Source organism: Gymnogyps californianus, chromosome 1 (assembly GCF_018139145.2).
Source record: "Gymnogyps californianus isolate 813 chromosome 1, ASM1813914v2, whole genome shotgun sequence".
Classification (NCBI taxonomy): Eukaryota; Metazoa; Chordata; class Aves; order Accipitriformes; family Cathartidae; genus Gymnogyps; species Gymnogyps californianus.
The window spans coordinates 157,210,467-157,226,107 of record NC_059471.1 but is presented as its reverse complement, the minus strand read 5'-3'; the positions used below and the strand labels follow the sequence as shown (position 1 = coordinate 157,226,107).

Here is a 15,641-nt window from a genome sequence, read left to right as displayed (position 1 = left end):
CTTTATAAATAAGACTCCAATGTCTGCTGGTAGAAAAATCTACAGAGGAAATACTTGCAGTATTACATACAAGGTGTCCTTAGTTGTCTAGCCCACATTAAACAGCCCGAAATGAAAACTTATGCAGCATTTTAATGTGTAGAGTTCTGTTGCATGGTGACTCTATTTTGCAGTGTTTCTGTGTATTACATATCCTGTAGTGCATTTAGAACTCCGCGAGCAAGATGCAAAAGCACATTCTAAGACGCTGCAGTACAGTTCCTGATTTTATTGTGAAACGTTGATAGATTTAAGACAGATTAAGAACTCTTGTATTACTGTAATGAAAAGAGCACCAGTTCTGAGGGAGTACACGTAGAATTGCAATATTTAGTGAAACGGTCATTGTACACTTAACTGTATTTTATACCTAGATAACCTAGTAGGTGACTCCATTAAAGAAGAGACCTTCCCCTTCCCATCAAACAGAGTAGCCTTACAGTAGTTATATCCTACTGCACTACATACTCAGCAGTGCTAATTACATGCTTCTAGTTTTGTTGAAAAATAAAATTGAATTGTAACAAATCCCTGATGCAAGATACTTTGAGCACCTGCAGGAAAACATCCATGTAAACAGCAATACATGATACAGTACACTTTAAATAACAGACAAGACAAATCCTATACCTTTTTGACAATATACTGAACAGCTTTATGCTGAAGCTAAGAAACACAATCAGAACCATAATGCACACTTTCTTGATTTAAGACGCTCAGAATTAAGCCACATAATTTGGGAAGAAACTGTAAACATCATGCCTGCCTCACAACAGGTTGACAGTGTGTGATCTCAGCGAGAGCTGTTACAGCAGGATTAGAATCTATGCTAACCAGTTACACTCAATGCATGACAACTGTCACTGGCTGTGAGGAAAGGATAAAACACACCGGTACAGGAATCTCTGACCGGCGTGGATTGTGGAGATACTGTTTGTATCTATTTTTCAAGTATGTGAAGCACCTACTGTCATAAGATCATCAAAACTTTAATGTTTTGATCAGCTTATTGCTTTTACATCATCTCTTCCTCACATGATAAAAGAGGGAAAGAAGATGATGGTTAGGCACAGGCATGGAATCTCATTTCTTTCTCGGTCACTAATATTGGCCAAAAATGTGTATCGTTTAAGCAAGTTCCTCAGAAAAGAGCTGCAGTTTCTACAGCTGACTTCTTATTCACAGAACAGCTGCCCTTATATTTAACTTAGTATTTTTCACTTTTAAGAGGAATAAGGAGAACACCCTCTAAGGTCTTACAGATTGAAGAGAACTGAATGTTAAAAACTGCTAAATTGCAAACCTCTTTCACCCTGTGCTACTTGTACCTGATGTAAACAACATAGCTGTACGTGATTTTTACAGGGAATGTGGTCTTTCAATTCCCTGCAATGTAATCTGTTCAAAGGGGTTCTCTCCTGCTGAAGGTCAGGTAAAGAGACTAATCACACAGAAATGACTTGAGAGTTTAAATGCCACAGAATTCAAGAACCACCGTTGCTGTTTGGTTTTTTTAAGGAATTCCAGTTCCTTACATCAGAGTTTAAGGGGGAAAGAGATGGAGTGGTAGCGACACCTTACCCTAAGACAAGCTCAGCTAGAATATTTAGGCCCTGTCCTGTGCGACACAAATTTTCCTGCCCAGTGTTGTGACCTGAGATGATGTCTCCGCTCCCTTAATCCTGAATATGGTCCAATCGCTAAATAGAGCGCTCTCTTCCCACCCAGAAAATATTCAATACTCACAGCTGCAGAACACAACTTTCTGCACTTCTTAAGAAAGTAAAAGGCAGACTTAAAAAGCACAATTTGCTTAACTGTGCATGATTAAAAACACCACTTCATTAAGATAAGGGTACACTTCCCATTTTCCCCTCTGGATATAAAAGGATTAGCAGATATCCAAATATTGAGGCAGCAGTAAAAAGTATACTGCTGCTGTTACTACTACATTACGATTTATGGAATAAAATTAACGCCCCAAAGAAATCTTCACAAATGAGAATGCAATTTGTCAAAAACTGCAAGAAATGGTTTACATTAAATATAAAACTCATATACAAAAAAGGGCTAACTTTTTTTTAAAAAGTTTGGACAGTTCCTTAAAATTATCTAGTTCATTGATTTGAGCCTACCACACACTTACTTCGGACTATAATAAAATAACTAGGGGAGATAAAATACTATTAAAATGCTTCAGTTGGAGAACCGAGGTACCAATCTTGATCACTGCATTAAAACTGCAGCATGTATGCATAGCCGAGACGAAACAGCTCTTACGCGCTGCTTCCCTCTTCTTCCCGTGTCATACCAGCATTGAACTCTGGAATCTGGTCTGCAAAGGTCTGTGTCATCCATTGTCCATTAGGAACTTCACCAAAGGATGACCCCTCACAGTACTGTGCATTACTTGCTGCTAAAACAAACAAAAATAATAAAATACAGTTTTTAAAATGCAGTTGATACCACTAAGTATTTGTTCATAAGTACTGGTTTCCAGATTGAATGCCCCAAGCACCGCACTTACCAGTTCCATTTGAAGAGAAACTGCACTGTTCACTTTCATACAGTGCACGATCACAGTAAGCTCCTCCATACGCAGCTTCATAACCTGGATCGTATTTTTCTTCTTTGACAGCCATCTTTTTAGCATCCTCTGCCGAAAGAGAAGACCTCAAGTATTAATATTCAAAACAAAAAATGATCAAAGAGCGCTTTTATCAGAGAACACTTGAAAAAACAGCCACACATTCTACAAGATAATCCCTGCTCCCCTTCGATAATTAAGACTGTACTAAGGAGAGTGGAAACTGTAATGCTACACCACATGATTTAGAGATGGTGGCACATCTCCCCCCTCCCCTTACATTCTTTATTTCTTTTTGCTTGGGAAACAGCTAGTTGTGTTGTGCACTACACTACATTTTAATAAAGGATTAACAAAATAACCACTATACCTTGTGCAAGTTGCAAGTCAAATGTGTACTGCACCTCCTGCACTTCTGTGTTTGGTGCGATGCCTTTCAGTTGATCCCTTAAGTCTTTCAGCTTTATGTAATAATGAACTTTATCTTGTGCCCGAGGAAACTGAGCACATCTTGCACTGGATGATGGCATAACGTAGCAGAGCTTGAGACAAAGAGCAAGAAAAATAGCATTACTGGTCCCTGAGCTATGAGTTAATATTTAGTGCATGGACAATAACTTAACAGTTAAGCTCACTGTTTTAACCCTTTGTACAAACTTCAACTAATGCCACAGGTGGTTGTGGAAGAGGATAAAAGGAGTCTTTCACTTTTCTTGGCCAGCTAGATGTCTTGCCCTGAAGAGAGGGGCCGATTATCAGCTCCTGAAGCAAGGACAACTTTCACCAGTTGTTTACGTGCTGCAGGAGAAGCAGTACCAGTACGTGTTACAAGAAGTACAATTTACAAGCGTATGCCAGAGAGTGGAGCACACTCCAGAGCTCCCTGAGCAAGCGGAGCTCTGAGCCACAAAGTCCACAGAGGAGTACGTGACAGCCTGCAAACACCCCAGACCAGTGAGGGAGGCATCACAGGTTAATTAGCCTGGCTTCTTGGCCAAGTGCGTCTGCATCACACTTGCCAGGGTTTGAAACTCTGGAGTTAGCATGGCTGAAGCCAACTTAAGCGTCTCTATCTCTGCCAACAGCCCTAACTAAAGACATAAAGTTAGTTCAGGAAAAAGGAACTGTATCCAAGACTTTTATTACCATGCAGTATTTATGAACAAGTACTAGTATAGAGGACTATTTATCGTTCTTACAAATACATCTACTGCGGAAGTCTTTAAGAGCTACTTAAGAAGCAAGCACTTTATCACCAATGGTTCTTCAGGCTCTCATGGCAACACTTCACCTTCAGAGAAGGACAGCTTAAACCGAGCTTAAACCTGCAGCACTAGTAATTTGGGATAGAAATAAAAACAACCCAAACTTTTGAACTGACAAGGTAATGAAACTTTGGAACAAGCTACCTTGGCAGGCAGTGTAATTGCCTTTGCCTTAACCTGTTTATAAGGACAGGTTAAACAAACGTATTTGTGATGATACATAGCTGGTCTCTTAAGATATCTTCCAGCACTAGATGTCTATGACTAATGCACTCTGCATCAAACTGTTTGTTTTATCTTAAGTGTCCAATTTAATTTCAAGCTGCAAATCAGCTTAAGAAGGCTGAGTCTGATGGAAGTGCTTGGGCATGCCCAGATCCAGTAATGCTGTAGCTGTAGTGTGTAATAGCACAACAATGGACTTACTATTCTTTCTCCCTCACTGTGGCGCTACTAGCGCCATAGTCATGGTTCGGTACCAAAATTCAGTAATACAAACATACAGGGAATTGGACACAGAGAATCAGATGAAAGTAGATGACAGTTAGCATAAAAGCATGTATGTTTTATTCGTATTTTAGATAGTCCTCAGAGAATGTACTAACCTACTAACCATAATACACCATTTCCCAAATAAAGTCTGCAAGTCTGAAGAAGCTGCATTAAAGATGTGTCTGAAAATTGCAGTATTCCCCTTTCCTCTATTTAAGTAAAAGCCTTTCACATCCCTTGCACTTTGGGCAAACTTTGACGTTCTCGTAAGTGTGTGCAAGTCCTGAGACTTCGTTAGTTTTGAAATAACCGAAATGGAGTGCCCTGGTTTTGTTTCTCAGTATCAATACTTACAGTTTCTGTATCTGGCACCTTGTGTGGCTGCAGTCCAAATTCCAAGTTCTTAACTTTTATTCCAAAAACTTCTTTACTAAAAATCTCATAAATACCTAAAATGAAAAGAAGATAGGATAAGTGGACAAAAAAAAAAAAAAAAAAAGCTACTGACAGAACAAACATTTAAAAGTCAAGGTCCTCACATTTTCCATTGAAAGCTGCTATCCGAGGTTTATACTTTTGTAACTTCTGCATCAGAATTCGCCCTCCTTCCCGAAACTCTTTGCTAAAAAAGAAAGTGCTCAAAATTATAATCACAACTACTAATTCATTAACAAGCACGATATTCCCCCTTGTTATCCTACCTGGACAGGTCTTTGCTTCCAGGTGTTGTCCTTTCAACCATGTTTGTAAATCCAATCCCATATTTATGTGGCAAGGTATGGTCATCCATATGGTTCAGCTGTTCATTACTTAGACCAGACATGAACAGACACTTCCCTGTGAAGTAGGAAGATATGCATTTGCCTTTTTCTAAGGAAAAGAAAACAAAACCAAAAAACCCCCTCGGCTATCAGAGTACTGGAATGCTAAAGGAAGAATCTACGTTAACCGAGCATCAGTTAATTTGGGAAGATTATTGCCCTATCCACAAAAGTTTAAAATAGCCAAAATTATGTTATCTACTGCAAGAGGACAGAAAATCCCTAGTGAAAAACAGGAATTCCTCACCATGATCCTGTGTATGGAAACCAGTCTTTTATTCTAAAAGTTCAGTACAGAGCTTTAGATTTTGCGATTTGCTTAAGCAGGGAGTGAATGTGATCAATATGGATTTTTGTGGGAAAGTGTGGCAAATACAATGTGTCAGCTTTCTTTTACAACCTTGCCATCACTTCTCCTTGCACTGGGTCTCTCTGACAGAACCCGTTGACATCTTACATTCGTATTTAGCATATAAAAGTACAGTCTGGGTGATGCACACTGCCAATCTCTTAAGCACAAATTAACCACAGCTAGCTCCTAATGATTCGGGAAGGTTACAAACCCATGGATTTGTCAGAGCATGCATATCTGGTCTGCTTCTTTGTAAAGGAGGCTATCGATCTGGCTAGTCTGCAGAACACTAGAGAAATACCCCAGCCTCATTTACAAGTCTGCTGGACAGCAGAAGCATTTTTGCTGGAGTACCACAGGGCTGCAAATTAGCCCACGTGGAGCTCCCTGCTGCCACAGCTGGAATGGCTCCCAGTACGCAAAACAGAGCATTTCAACAGAGTTCAGGTATGATCTTTCTTTATGAGAACGTGCTGAAGAAAATGTTACTTAAAATGGAAAGATACCTAGGAAAAAATATCTGCCTGGAGAATCAGGTATGTTAGATGCATATGCCTGCTGGGAAAGGGCAATGGTTTTTGCTTTTTTGTCAGTTAGAAAGCTTGTTTAGAAGAGATGAATAAATGCAAACAGAAGAGGGCTTGCTGAAATGCATTGTTGGGAAACTGTGTGTAGTTTTATTTTGTATCAGAAATTGATGCCTACTGACCCTTGATAACTCAAGTACTAGAGATTTAATTTTTATTCCTTATGTTGCACACTAATATGCCAAGAAGTTACTTGGTAATACTGTGTTTACGTGACAATTCTAAACCTGCATTGAAAGTCACTGATTATTCCTCTTTTATTCCTTTTTATGAACAATATTTGACAGAAGCAGTTATGGGATTTAATTCACTCTTGGATGGTTAAAAGCAAAATCCCTCTCTGCATCCAAAAAAAAAAAAAAAGCAAAAAACAAAACCCAAACGAGTTTAATTAAAATGCCACATGTTCTAACAAAGTTCTGCAAATTCTGTAAGAAGAAAGGAAAATAAAAACGTACAAAAATGATTTCCAGGTCCAGGGTAATGATGTCCTTTGTAAGCTGCCATCAAGCCAGGGTTTATGCCAATCTACAAAGATACCAGTCCATTTTAACGATGAGAACATGGCTTGCTAGTCAGGAATTTAATCAAGTTACAGAAAGGACGCTTATTCAATTCTCTTTAAGTTACTGTCAATAAACAAAACTGTGTTAAAGGTACCTTCCATCATCATTTAAAAAAATTGACAATTTTATAGCAGCGTCTCATTTACATGTGCAATGTCAGAAGAGCAGCTCACAGTGTGGTTTACAGCCACTGGTGTAGCGCTTCCAGTAAATAAAGTGTCAAGTAACGGTCTCTCATGACTATGTATTATATGTAAGCCTTAGGCTTCTCAGAAATTAGAACTATGTTACTATGATTTTTAACAGAAAATGCAAAGCAGCTCTACACACAGGAAACAGTTTATATACTTTATCTTGCAAGATCTTGCCATATAAGCAATACAGATAAGTAAGCAGAAGGAACGTAAATCGTAACCAGTGAGTACAGACTATTCACTTTTCTACCTAATCTTGTAACTGTGAGTTACTTACTATTACAATGTCCAGATCAAAGGTCAAAATATCAGGTAAAGTCTTGGTCAGAAGTTCAGCTTCAGATACACCATTAAAACGGTCCACTTTTCTTTTGACTTTAAAAGTATCTGTGATCTTTTCTTGTTTGCCTTTTGACTTGGCTGATTTTTCTTTTTTAGCAGCAGGCTTTTTGGGTTGCTTTGGCTCAGTTGCTTTGGCTTTTCTTTTCCTTCCTCCTTTTTTAACTTCTGAAACACACAGCAAATATCCTCTTTGTACATTTCTAATGTTGCAGTGTGGATATTCAAAAAGACTGAGCTAAATGTATGGATACAAAAAGAAATCAGACAGATAAATTTACCTTCAAAATGCATTAATTTAAACAATTATCACATGAATCAGTTTTGCAGGCTCAACACCAAGCTAGCTTGGCTGCCTCTGCACCACAGACACACACACTACTCACAGGCAACTATGCTGACTTGGGATACAAAGCAAGAATAACCCCATGACTAGGTTATGTTGTTTACATGCTGTATGCAACAATCCTTTGGAAACAGTTCCATTTCTTTTGGAGGATATGCCAGAACATCAAAGCTTAGGTTCCAAGGAATGTGACAGTAAGTTCTAGTCTACTATTCACACTTCAGCTTCTAAATATGCAAGCTGATTGTTACAGATTACACAACAAATTGAAGAAACCGAACAGCATGTCAAAAGCAAAAGGTCTCAAGGATTACCTGCAGTGTAAGGTATAAGCTTGTTAGGAACACAAACACATATGCTGAACGCTACATAAGCTATTCACAATTTACTGTATACAGGACAGATACTGTCCAGTGCATCATATAGCAAGGTAACATATGAGATCTGCAGGATCTCAATTTGAATGAGTGACAACAAACATTAATTTTTATTTACAAAATGTAAACATGAAGTAGTCACTGTTCACTCATTTGAAATTTCCTCATCTTCTGGCCCTTAAAGCTTAGAGATTCAAGCAGCACAGGTACTGGTCATGACGTGACTACCCAGAGATGGCTCTCTATCCTTGTTCATTAATAATGTCAAGCTGTGGAACACAACTTGAAAAATATGAAAACACATTTAGCAGCAATTAGCAAAGAGCCAAAGTAATCTATTACTTTAAAATTGAGACTTCATCTTATTTTCAAAATTCCTAGATGAAAATCTCCCTCAGATAATAAATAAATATGGTGGGTACCAGGGTACTGCCCTAAGTCTGCAAACTTTTTTTGGGCTGTTCTTGGAAGAAAGCTGAGTGCAAACAAAAAGGAGGACAGAAGTCATGTGAAATTCCCACCAATCATTGGAGCAACTGCTTCGGAAAGCCTTAAGTAACAGTACTCAAGCTATAGTCTAGTTACAATGAAGAGGAGACTAGAGGGGTGCAGACTTGGTGAGGCACATAAGCACGTTTTCTTTCCTACCCCTTGAAGAGTTAGGAGTTTTTTCACGTGATGGCAAAATGCCACAGATACATCCAACTCAGAGCAGTCAGAGTATTTCAAATGAAGCAGGGCAATGTTCTCCTAACTCTCATGCTGATCAGGTACCTACCAACCAGACACTGTCATGAAAGATGAACAGTGCCAGGGCAGCCTTTCACAGGATAATCCTAGAAATTTTACTTTTTTATCACAGTAGGTAGCTGGACTCCAAATCTTTGCCTTTCATATATGCTCCTGTAAATTTCACACACATTAGGTAAATCTTGAAGCCCTGCCTTTGAAGGCCTTACTCAACTTCCAATTCTTGCAAAAATATTAGGGAACAGCTTCATAACAGAAGATTACGGTCATCCAGAATACTTGAAAGTGCAGTGAAACAACATGCTCATGGTGACATCATGTTATCCAATAATAAAGCTGCAAAAGGAGCCTAACTACATAGCACTTGGGATGCATCCTAACTGTAGTGAATAACACTGTGAATTAATTGAGCAGTCGCAACTATTTTAAGCTGGAGGTTTTCTTCCTATGATTTCATCTGGCCATGCATTAAAACTAAAAAAAAATAAAAAACGAAGCTTATCAAAGGATGCACTTAAACAAGCAATGTCATTGCACGAACTGGCTGATAGGTTACCTTGGTACAGAGAGCTCTAACCTATATCAAAATATTAAAAGCAAGATGAAACTCAGTGTGTGAATATTTGCTATAGAATCAGAATTTAAGCATGGCAGAGATCAGTGCTTTTTTTATATGGTAAAGAGCAAGCACAGTAACAGAACAAGGGATCTTTTCTTGGCATGGTTGTTGTAAAGCCTAAGTGTACCAAATCCTAGTAGGGGAAAAGAAAGGCAACGTACAATTGTATAACGTACAAAACTTGTGTCAAGTACAGGACACTTTCCAGCATTGTTTGTATTTGTTTAAATAAGCCTCACTAAAACCAAACAATCCTTAGTGTATATAAGCAATTAACTATCTGTGACTACTACAACAAACTAAACCACCATTTAAAAAAAAAATTTTGAATAAACAGTATTATACTGTATTTCTCTTGCAGAAATTTAAAAAAAAATTTTTGAACTCAGATTTTAAAAAGAAAACTTCTCTAACATAATATTAAAAACCATGAAATCAGCTAAAAATGACACATTTATCTATTGAAACAAAAATCTGCTTTTCCTGGAACAAGATAATTTTGTGAGACTGAACAATGTGAATACTATCACTTGCGTTTACTTCTTATCTTTATAATTGTCTGGTAAAAAACATTACTTAAAGAATACAATTAATTAATACTTCCTCAGAGAGCATCAAGAAAAGGAAATCCAATAGGTCCAAAGAAGCAGGTTAAGACCAGTTTTTTTCCCCAATCGATTACTAATGCTTTAGCTCACTTAGCACAGCCCAGCCAAACTACCTTTTGGAGGCTCCTGAGCAATGTTTGGCTCTGGAATGCCCTCTAGAGTTGGCTGCTCAGTCATGATTTCCATGTTAGGTGCTGCAGTCATCATCTGATGGAACGGAAATGCGTAAAATGCTTGAGCTTGCTGAAGATACACGTAGTATCTTAGAAAGGGAGAAAAAAAAAAAGAGACATAATTTATAAACAATTTAGAAATTTAGTGATGTACCAAATAGACTGTAAATATCAATCTTTATCAAGGCTGGCATGTACTGCACTTACATTCTCCAATGACTCTATTAACAAGGCAGTAAATTACGCAAATCCACTAAGCAGTCTGACTGCTTAGCTGGTATCAGGTGATGTTAAACCCAACATTAACATTACAGTTCTCTCGCGATTGCTATAATGTGGAAGAAACACAACATTTGTAAGTGAAGTGTAGAGCTTTTCCCTTTTTTCCTGAACAAACACTCTGTTGCACACATTACCAAGGCAAACTGTCTATCAAACATATTGAAACTTTACAACACAAGTGAGTTAAAACTCTTTGGACTTCAAGTTTCCCAAGTTTTAGATTTTCTTAATGTTACATCAGTTACTTTATCTGATATGACACAGAATAGATGAATCATTCTGGGCTACAAAGCATTATGAATACACACAGCATTAGTTACTATGCAGATTATTAAACAGCTTTAACAAATCGTGAGGCAGTGTTGATTGCACACTGGATCCCAATGCAAATATTGTACTTATTCTACACAGAAGTGTTCACACACACACAGATTCAGTCTCGTTCCATGCACAAAGACATATTTCCATATACAGCCCTTTTGCTCCACACATTTATTAGTCACATACAGCCCTCGCATCCCAACACAAACTTCTGCTTCATAGTCATTCCCTTCTACCTACGCAGCTGCCTTCTTGTCCATAGATTCTACTGCCATACAAATACATAGAAAAGATTTCATGAACAGTAAATTTTCAGGAAATAATCTTATCATCTCAAAGCTATTAATAAAAACACCAAATAATTTTTAGATATATAGAAATTTAGCAAAGATCGGCTATTGGCCAAGAAGGCCAACAGCATCCTGGCTTGTATCAGAAATAGCATGGCCAGCAGGACTAGGGAAGTGATTGTCCCCCTGTACTTGGCACTGGTGAGGCCGCACCTTGAATACTGCATTCGGTTCTGGGCCCCTCACTACCAGACAGACATTGAGGTGCTGGAGCGTGTCCAAAGAAGGGCAACAAAGCTGGTGGAGGGTCTAGAGCACAAGCCTTAGCAGGAGCGGCTGAGGGAACTGGGGTTGTTTAGGCTGGAGAAAAGGAGGCTCGGGGGAGACCTTATTGCTCTCTACAACTACCTGAAAGGAGGTTGTAGCGAGGTGGGTGTCAGTCTCTTCTCCCAAGTAAAAAGCGACAGGATGAGAGGAAACGGCCTCAAGTTGTGCCAGGGGAGGTTTAGATTGGATATTAGGAAAACTTTCTTCACTGAAAGGGTTGTCAAGCATTGAAACAGGCTGCCCAGGGAAGTGGTTGAGTCATCATCCCTGGAGGTATTTAAAAGACGTGTAGACATGGCACTTAGGCGCATGGTTTAGTGGTGGACTTGGAAGTGTTAGGTTTATGGTTGGACTCAATGATCTTAAAGGTCTTTTCCAACCTAAATGATTCTAGAATTCTAAATATCTCAAAAGAAGGGACCATTCTCTATTATGCAATGGGTATTTAATAATATTTAAGAATCTTACTGTAAATCAGAATTATGCCAGAACAGCCCACAGCCTTGTGATCAGGCCACTGATTTTGAACCAAATACCTGCCCTGAATCAAGGAGAATAAATTTGAACGTAGGTCTGTCAGATTCCTGCGGAAGTTGCCTAACAAAGTCACGGGAGATTTTCAGAGTACAGTAAATACCTCAACCCCCCCTGCTGAAAGAGTTCCATTTTATATAAAATACTTGTGCAGTTACTGGACCAAACAAAACTGATCTTCAGATTTGTATTGGGAAACACAACTGAGACATGTAGAATCCAGTTCATAATGAAGTAAATGCTTAATTATAGAGAGCAGAAGAACAGAGTAAGAGAGATGTGAAAGCATCTAACCCAAGACCAGACATCTTGTAATACATGCCTTCTTATTTTATGAGTACATAAAGTCTACTTCTTGTAAAGGGAATAAAATTCCCTTGAAACAGAGGAAAATTTGCACCATATCATGGACAAGCCCTCTAACCACATGGTAAAGAGATCAAAGAGAGCTTTTACCCCTACGTCTAAGCTTCATATACATTTTTTTAGTCATTTTTCTTGCACGGGTTCAGAAACACAATTTTTTATTACTGATGTATATATTATGGAACATTTAAATAAATATTTTCAGTTCCATGAGGAAAAGGTAGTGATTTAACCCCCCCTTCAGTTCATGCTAAAAATGAAAGAAAAAGAAAAGAGAGAAGAGAAAAAGATATGTCCACTGGAGCAAAAACAAATATTAAATAATTTTCAAACCCACCTCTACACACAGAGGCCCCCACCGTATGCATGCACACGCATGTGCTTCTTAACACACAGCGAGCCCCGTCCCCACGGCAGCCCCAACAAACCCAGACACCCCTTCACACCAGGGCTGCCTGTCCCTTCCACACCCCCCAGCGCACAGCGACCTCCAAACACACAGGGCTGCCCCACCGCCCCCGGCACACAGGCAGCGCTCACCCCGCCCCAGGCTGCCCGCCCGCAAACCTCCCCCCCGCGGCAGCACGCACCAACTTTCCCCCCTTGTCCCACCCACCCCCTCATAAACACACGCACCCCCTTCCCGCAGGTCCCCACCACACGTCAGTCCCACTTTACCCTCATCAGCGCCCGCAGGTCGCCGTCGTACTACCACCAACCCCACGCACCCTCCCACGCAGACCTCCCGCTCCGGGCACCTCCCCCGGTGCCCACTCGAGATACACAAGCGCGGCATCGCGCCCCACAACCCGAGTCCTCCGTCCACGTCCACCCCGCTCCCCCACAGGCGCAGAGGGCCGCCCCACGGCCCTGGGCCCATCTCGCCGCGCCCCTCTCTCGCAGCCCACCGGGGAGCACCTCCCCTCCCCTCCCGCTTTGTGCCCAGGGCGGGCTCGGGGAGGGGAGCTCGGGGGAGGGGGGCCGCCACAGCCCGGCCCCGGCTCCCCCCGGCCGCGGGAAGCAGGGGGGGAAGGAGGAGAAGGAGAACGGCGATCCCCAACGCGAGGCCCGAGCGCGGCTCCGGGCCCCGCCGGTACCTGCCCAACTCCTCGGCCTCCATGCCCGGGCGCGGAGCCTCCCGGCGCCGATGGGGCTATTGTCACCGCCCGCGCCGGCCGCCCCCCGCCGCCCCCTCCCCCCGCGCCTCAGCGCCCCAACCGACCTGCCGGGCAGCCCCGCGTCACGTGAGCGGCGGCGGCCAATGGGAGCGCGCAGCCGGCCGGCCGGGCCGGCGAGGGAGGGGCGCAGGGAGGGGGCGGTGCCAGCGCCGGCGGGGAGGCGGCTCCGCGCCGCCCCGGGCCGGGAGCAGCCGGCTGGGCCGCGGGAGGAGGCGGGCGGCTCAGCTGCGGCCGGCGGGTCGCAGGGCCGCCTCCGTGGCGGAGGGTTTCGGGGCCTACGCCACGGCTTGTTTTCGCGTCACCCGCAGCGGAGTAGTCCTCCGGGAGGGGCGGGCCTCGGCACCCCCGCCGCCATGCTGCGGCCGCCCTGGAGGCGGAGGAGATGACGCACGTCCGGCGTGTTATGGGGGGGGGGGGCGGGGGGAGCTTCTAAGCGCTGCCAGAGGGCGGGTGGCGCCGGGGCCGGTGCCCGGCTCTGCCGCTTCTGGGCTTCCTTGTGCGAGCCCCTCCGTGAGGAAGAGAGAGGGCGCCGCGTTCCCGGGCCCTCCCCGCAGCCATGCCCGCCGGCGTGCCTTGGTCCACCTACTTGAAGACGCTGGCGGCCAGCATGTTGGCCATGTTCGCCGGCGCCGAGGTCGTGCACAGGTACTACAGGCCTGACCTTGTAAGTGCTGGGGCGGTTCCGGTCGCTGGTGGCGTTACGGAGACGGGTAGCGCGTCTGCGGGATGGAGGGTGTGCTGGAGACGTTGTGTGTGGAAGGGTCTCCGGTCTGACCGCAAAAAATGAGCGGCCGGCTCTTCTTTTGGGAGCCGCCTTCAGACGTGGCGACGCGGTACCGAAAGTAAGAAAGCTACGGAGGCGTCTTCAGAAGGGGTTTGTGCCGCGGGAAGCTGGCTTTTGAAAAGAGCATGCACAAGTGGCGAGAAGGGGCAATATTAGATTTAAGTAGGCCTTTCTTCCCCCCACTAATGGAAATGACGATGACCAAAAGTTTACGTTAGAAACAATGACAGAGAGTCAAGACTAGCAAAATTAGTCACAGAGAACCAGGCTCCAAATGAGACCTTCCGCCAGGGATATTGATGGTTGATTTGGTCTCTTGGAGGCCTTCTAGCTTGTAAGCCTTACCTCGTCCTCTTGCTCTTGTATACTTTCTGTTTTTTTAAAAACGCTGTGGTATATTGAAATCAGAAGTAAGTTAAAAAATAACCATGCTTGAGCTATTATGTCAAAATTTAAGCAATGAGGCTTACATCATTGATAGATGCATAAGAATTTATTTTAATAGTCTCTACTGTAGCCTTCATTACAGGCAAATAGACATATTTATTCAGAATGATCTAATGACCTACACCTCTTTAAACTAGCACGAATTTTGAGGAGGTATGGTTTTTAAAATGTTATGTCATGTGGTATCTTTTTCTTTTTTAAATTTCATCTCCAGTTTCAGTGCTTAATTTCTAAAACAAAGGTAGAAGCAGTGAGACTTTTTTTTTCTGTCACCAAGAGAAAGAGTGCATGGAAACTTCAACTGGTGCTTTAAAGCAATGCTGGACATCTCAAACTACTTTCTTAAATGGCAAAAAGAAGCTTTGTTCTTCTAAACAAACTGCCCGTTCTTCCTTTTTCCTCCTTTTTTTCAAATCATATTTTGCTACTTCGAAATAGAAGTCAAATTACAAAAAGGTAATAGGTTAATTTTTAAGATGTTTTGCATGTAAGAATTATACTTTGCTCAAAAAAAGAGGGTGGTACAATCACAATTTAGCTATAATGCTGTCTCTTGCAGAGTATGCTAATTTACTGTTTTGTGAGTTTAGTTTTTCTTCTGCCACAACACTGATGTCTGTCTTTGTTTTTAACAGAGTATACCTGAAATACCTCCTAAGCCTGGAGAACTGAAAACAGAACTGTTGGGGCTAAAAGCAAGATCAAGCAAAGTTCAGACTTCACAACAGTGACCCGAATTTACTTACGTTGTGAAAACTAGAACTGATAAAATGTTTGTTCAGCTGTCTCAACTGCAGAAATCCTTATGTGAGATACTGTCCTCCCTTAATACTTTCGTTTCCTTTAAGCAGAGTTATAGGCAGCATTAAAAATAAATGTACTACGAATACTGTTGTTAAAAGTCCAATCGGTTGTGCCCCAAAATGCTTATGATTTCTTAATCTTGATTGCAGTGTAAGTATCCTTCAGAATAAAAGATGTAAACTCACATTGGCAA

The 15,641-nt window shown here is 41.9% G+C and overlaps 2 protein-coding genes across 2 annotated transcripts; one reads left to right on the top strand and one right to left on the bottom strand.

The window, feature by feature from the left end:
* Positions 1 to 232: 232 nt before the first annotated feature.
* TDG (thymine DNA glycosylase) lies at positions 233 to 10,200 on the bottom strand. Its single transcript, XM_050915358.1, has 9 exons — positions 10,056 to 10,200; positions 7,181 to 7,410; positions 6,602 to 6,671; positions 5,085 to 5,220; positions 4,923 to 5,005; positions 4,738 to 4,832; positions 2,997 to 3,168; positions 2,567 to 2,695; positions 233 to 2,452 (listed from the first exon to the last, which is right to left on the bottom strand). The coding sequence occupies exons 1-9, from the start codon at positions 10,147 to 10,149 to the stop codon at positions 2,316 to 2,318; spliced, it is 1,146 nt and encodes a 381-aa protein (XP_050771315.1). The 5' UTR covers positions 10,150 to 10,200; the 3' UTR covers positions 233 to 2,315.
* Positions 10,201 to 13,907: 3,707 nt separating this feature from the next.
* LOC127029671 (protein BRAWNIN) lies at positions 13,908 to 15,641 on the top strand. The gene is made up of 2 exons (XM_050915424.1): positions 13,908 to 14,077; positions 15,280 to 15,641. Exons 1-2 carry the CDS (start codon positions 13,970 to 13,972, stop codon positions 15,373 to 15,375), a joined length of 204 nt encoding a protein of 67 aa, XP_050771381.1. The 5' UTR covers positions 13,908 to 13,969; the 3' UTR covers positions 15,376 to 15,641.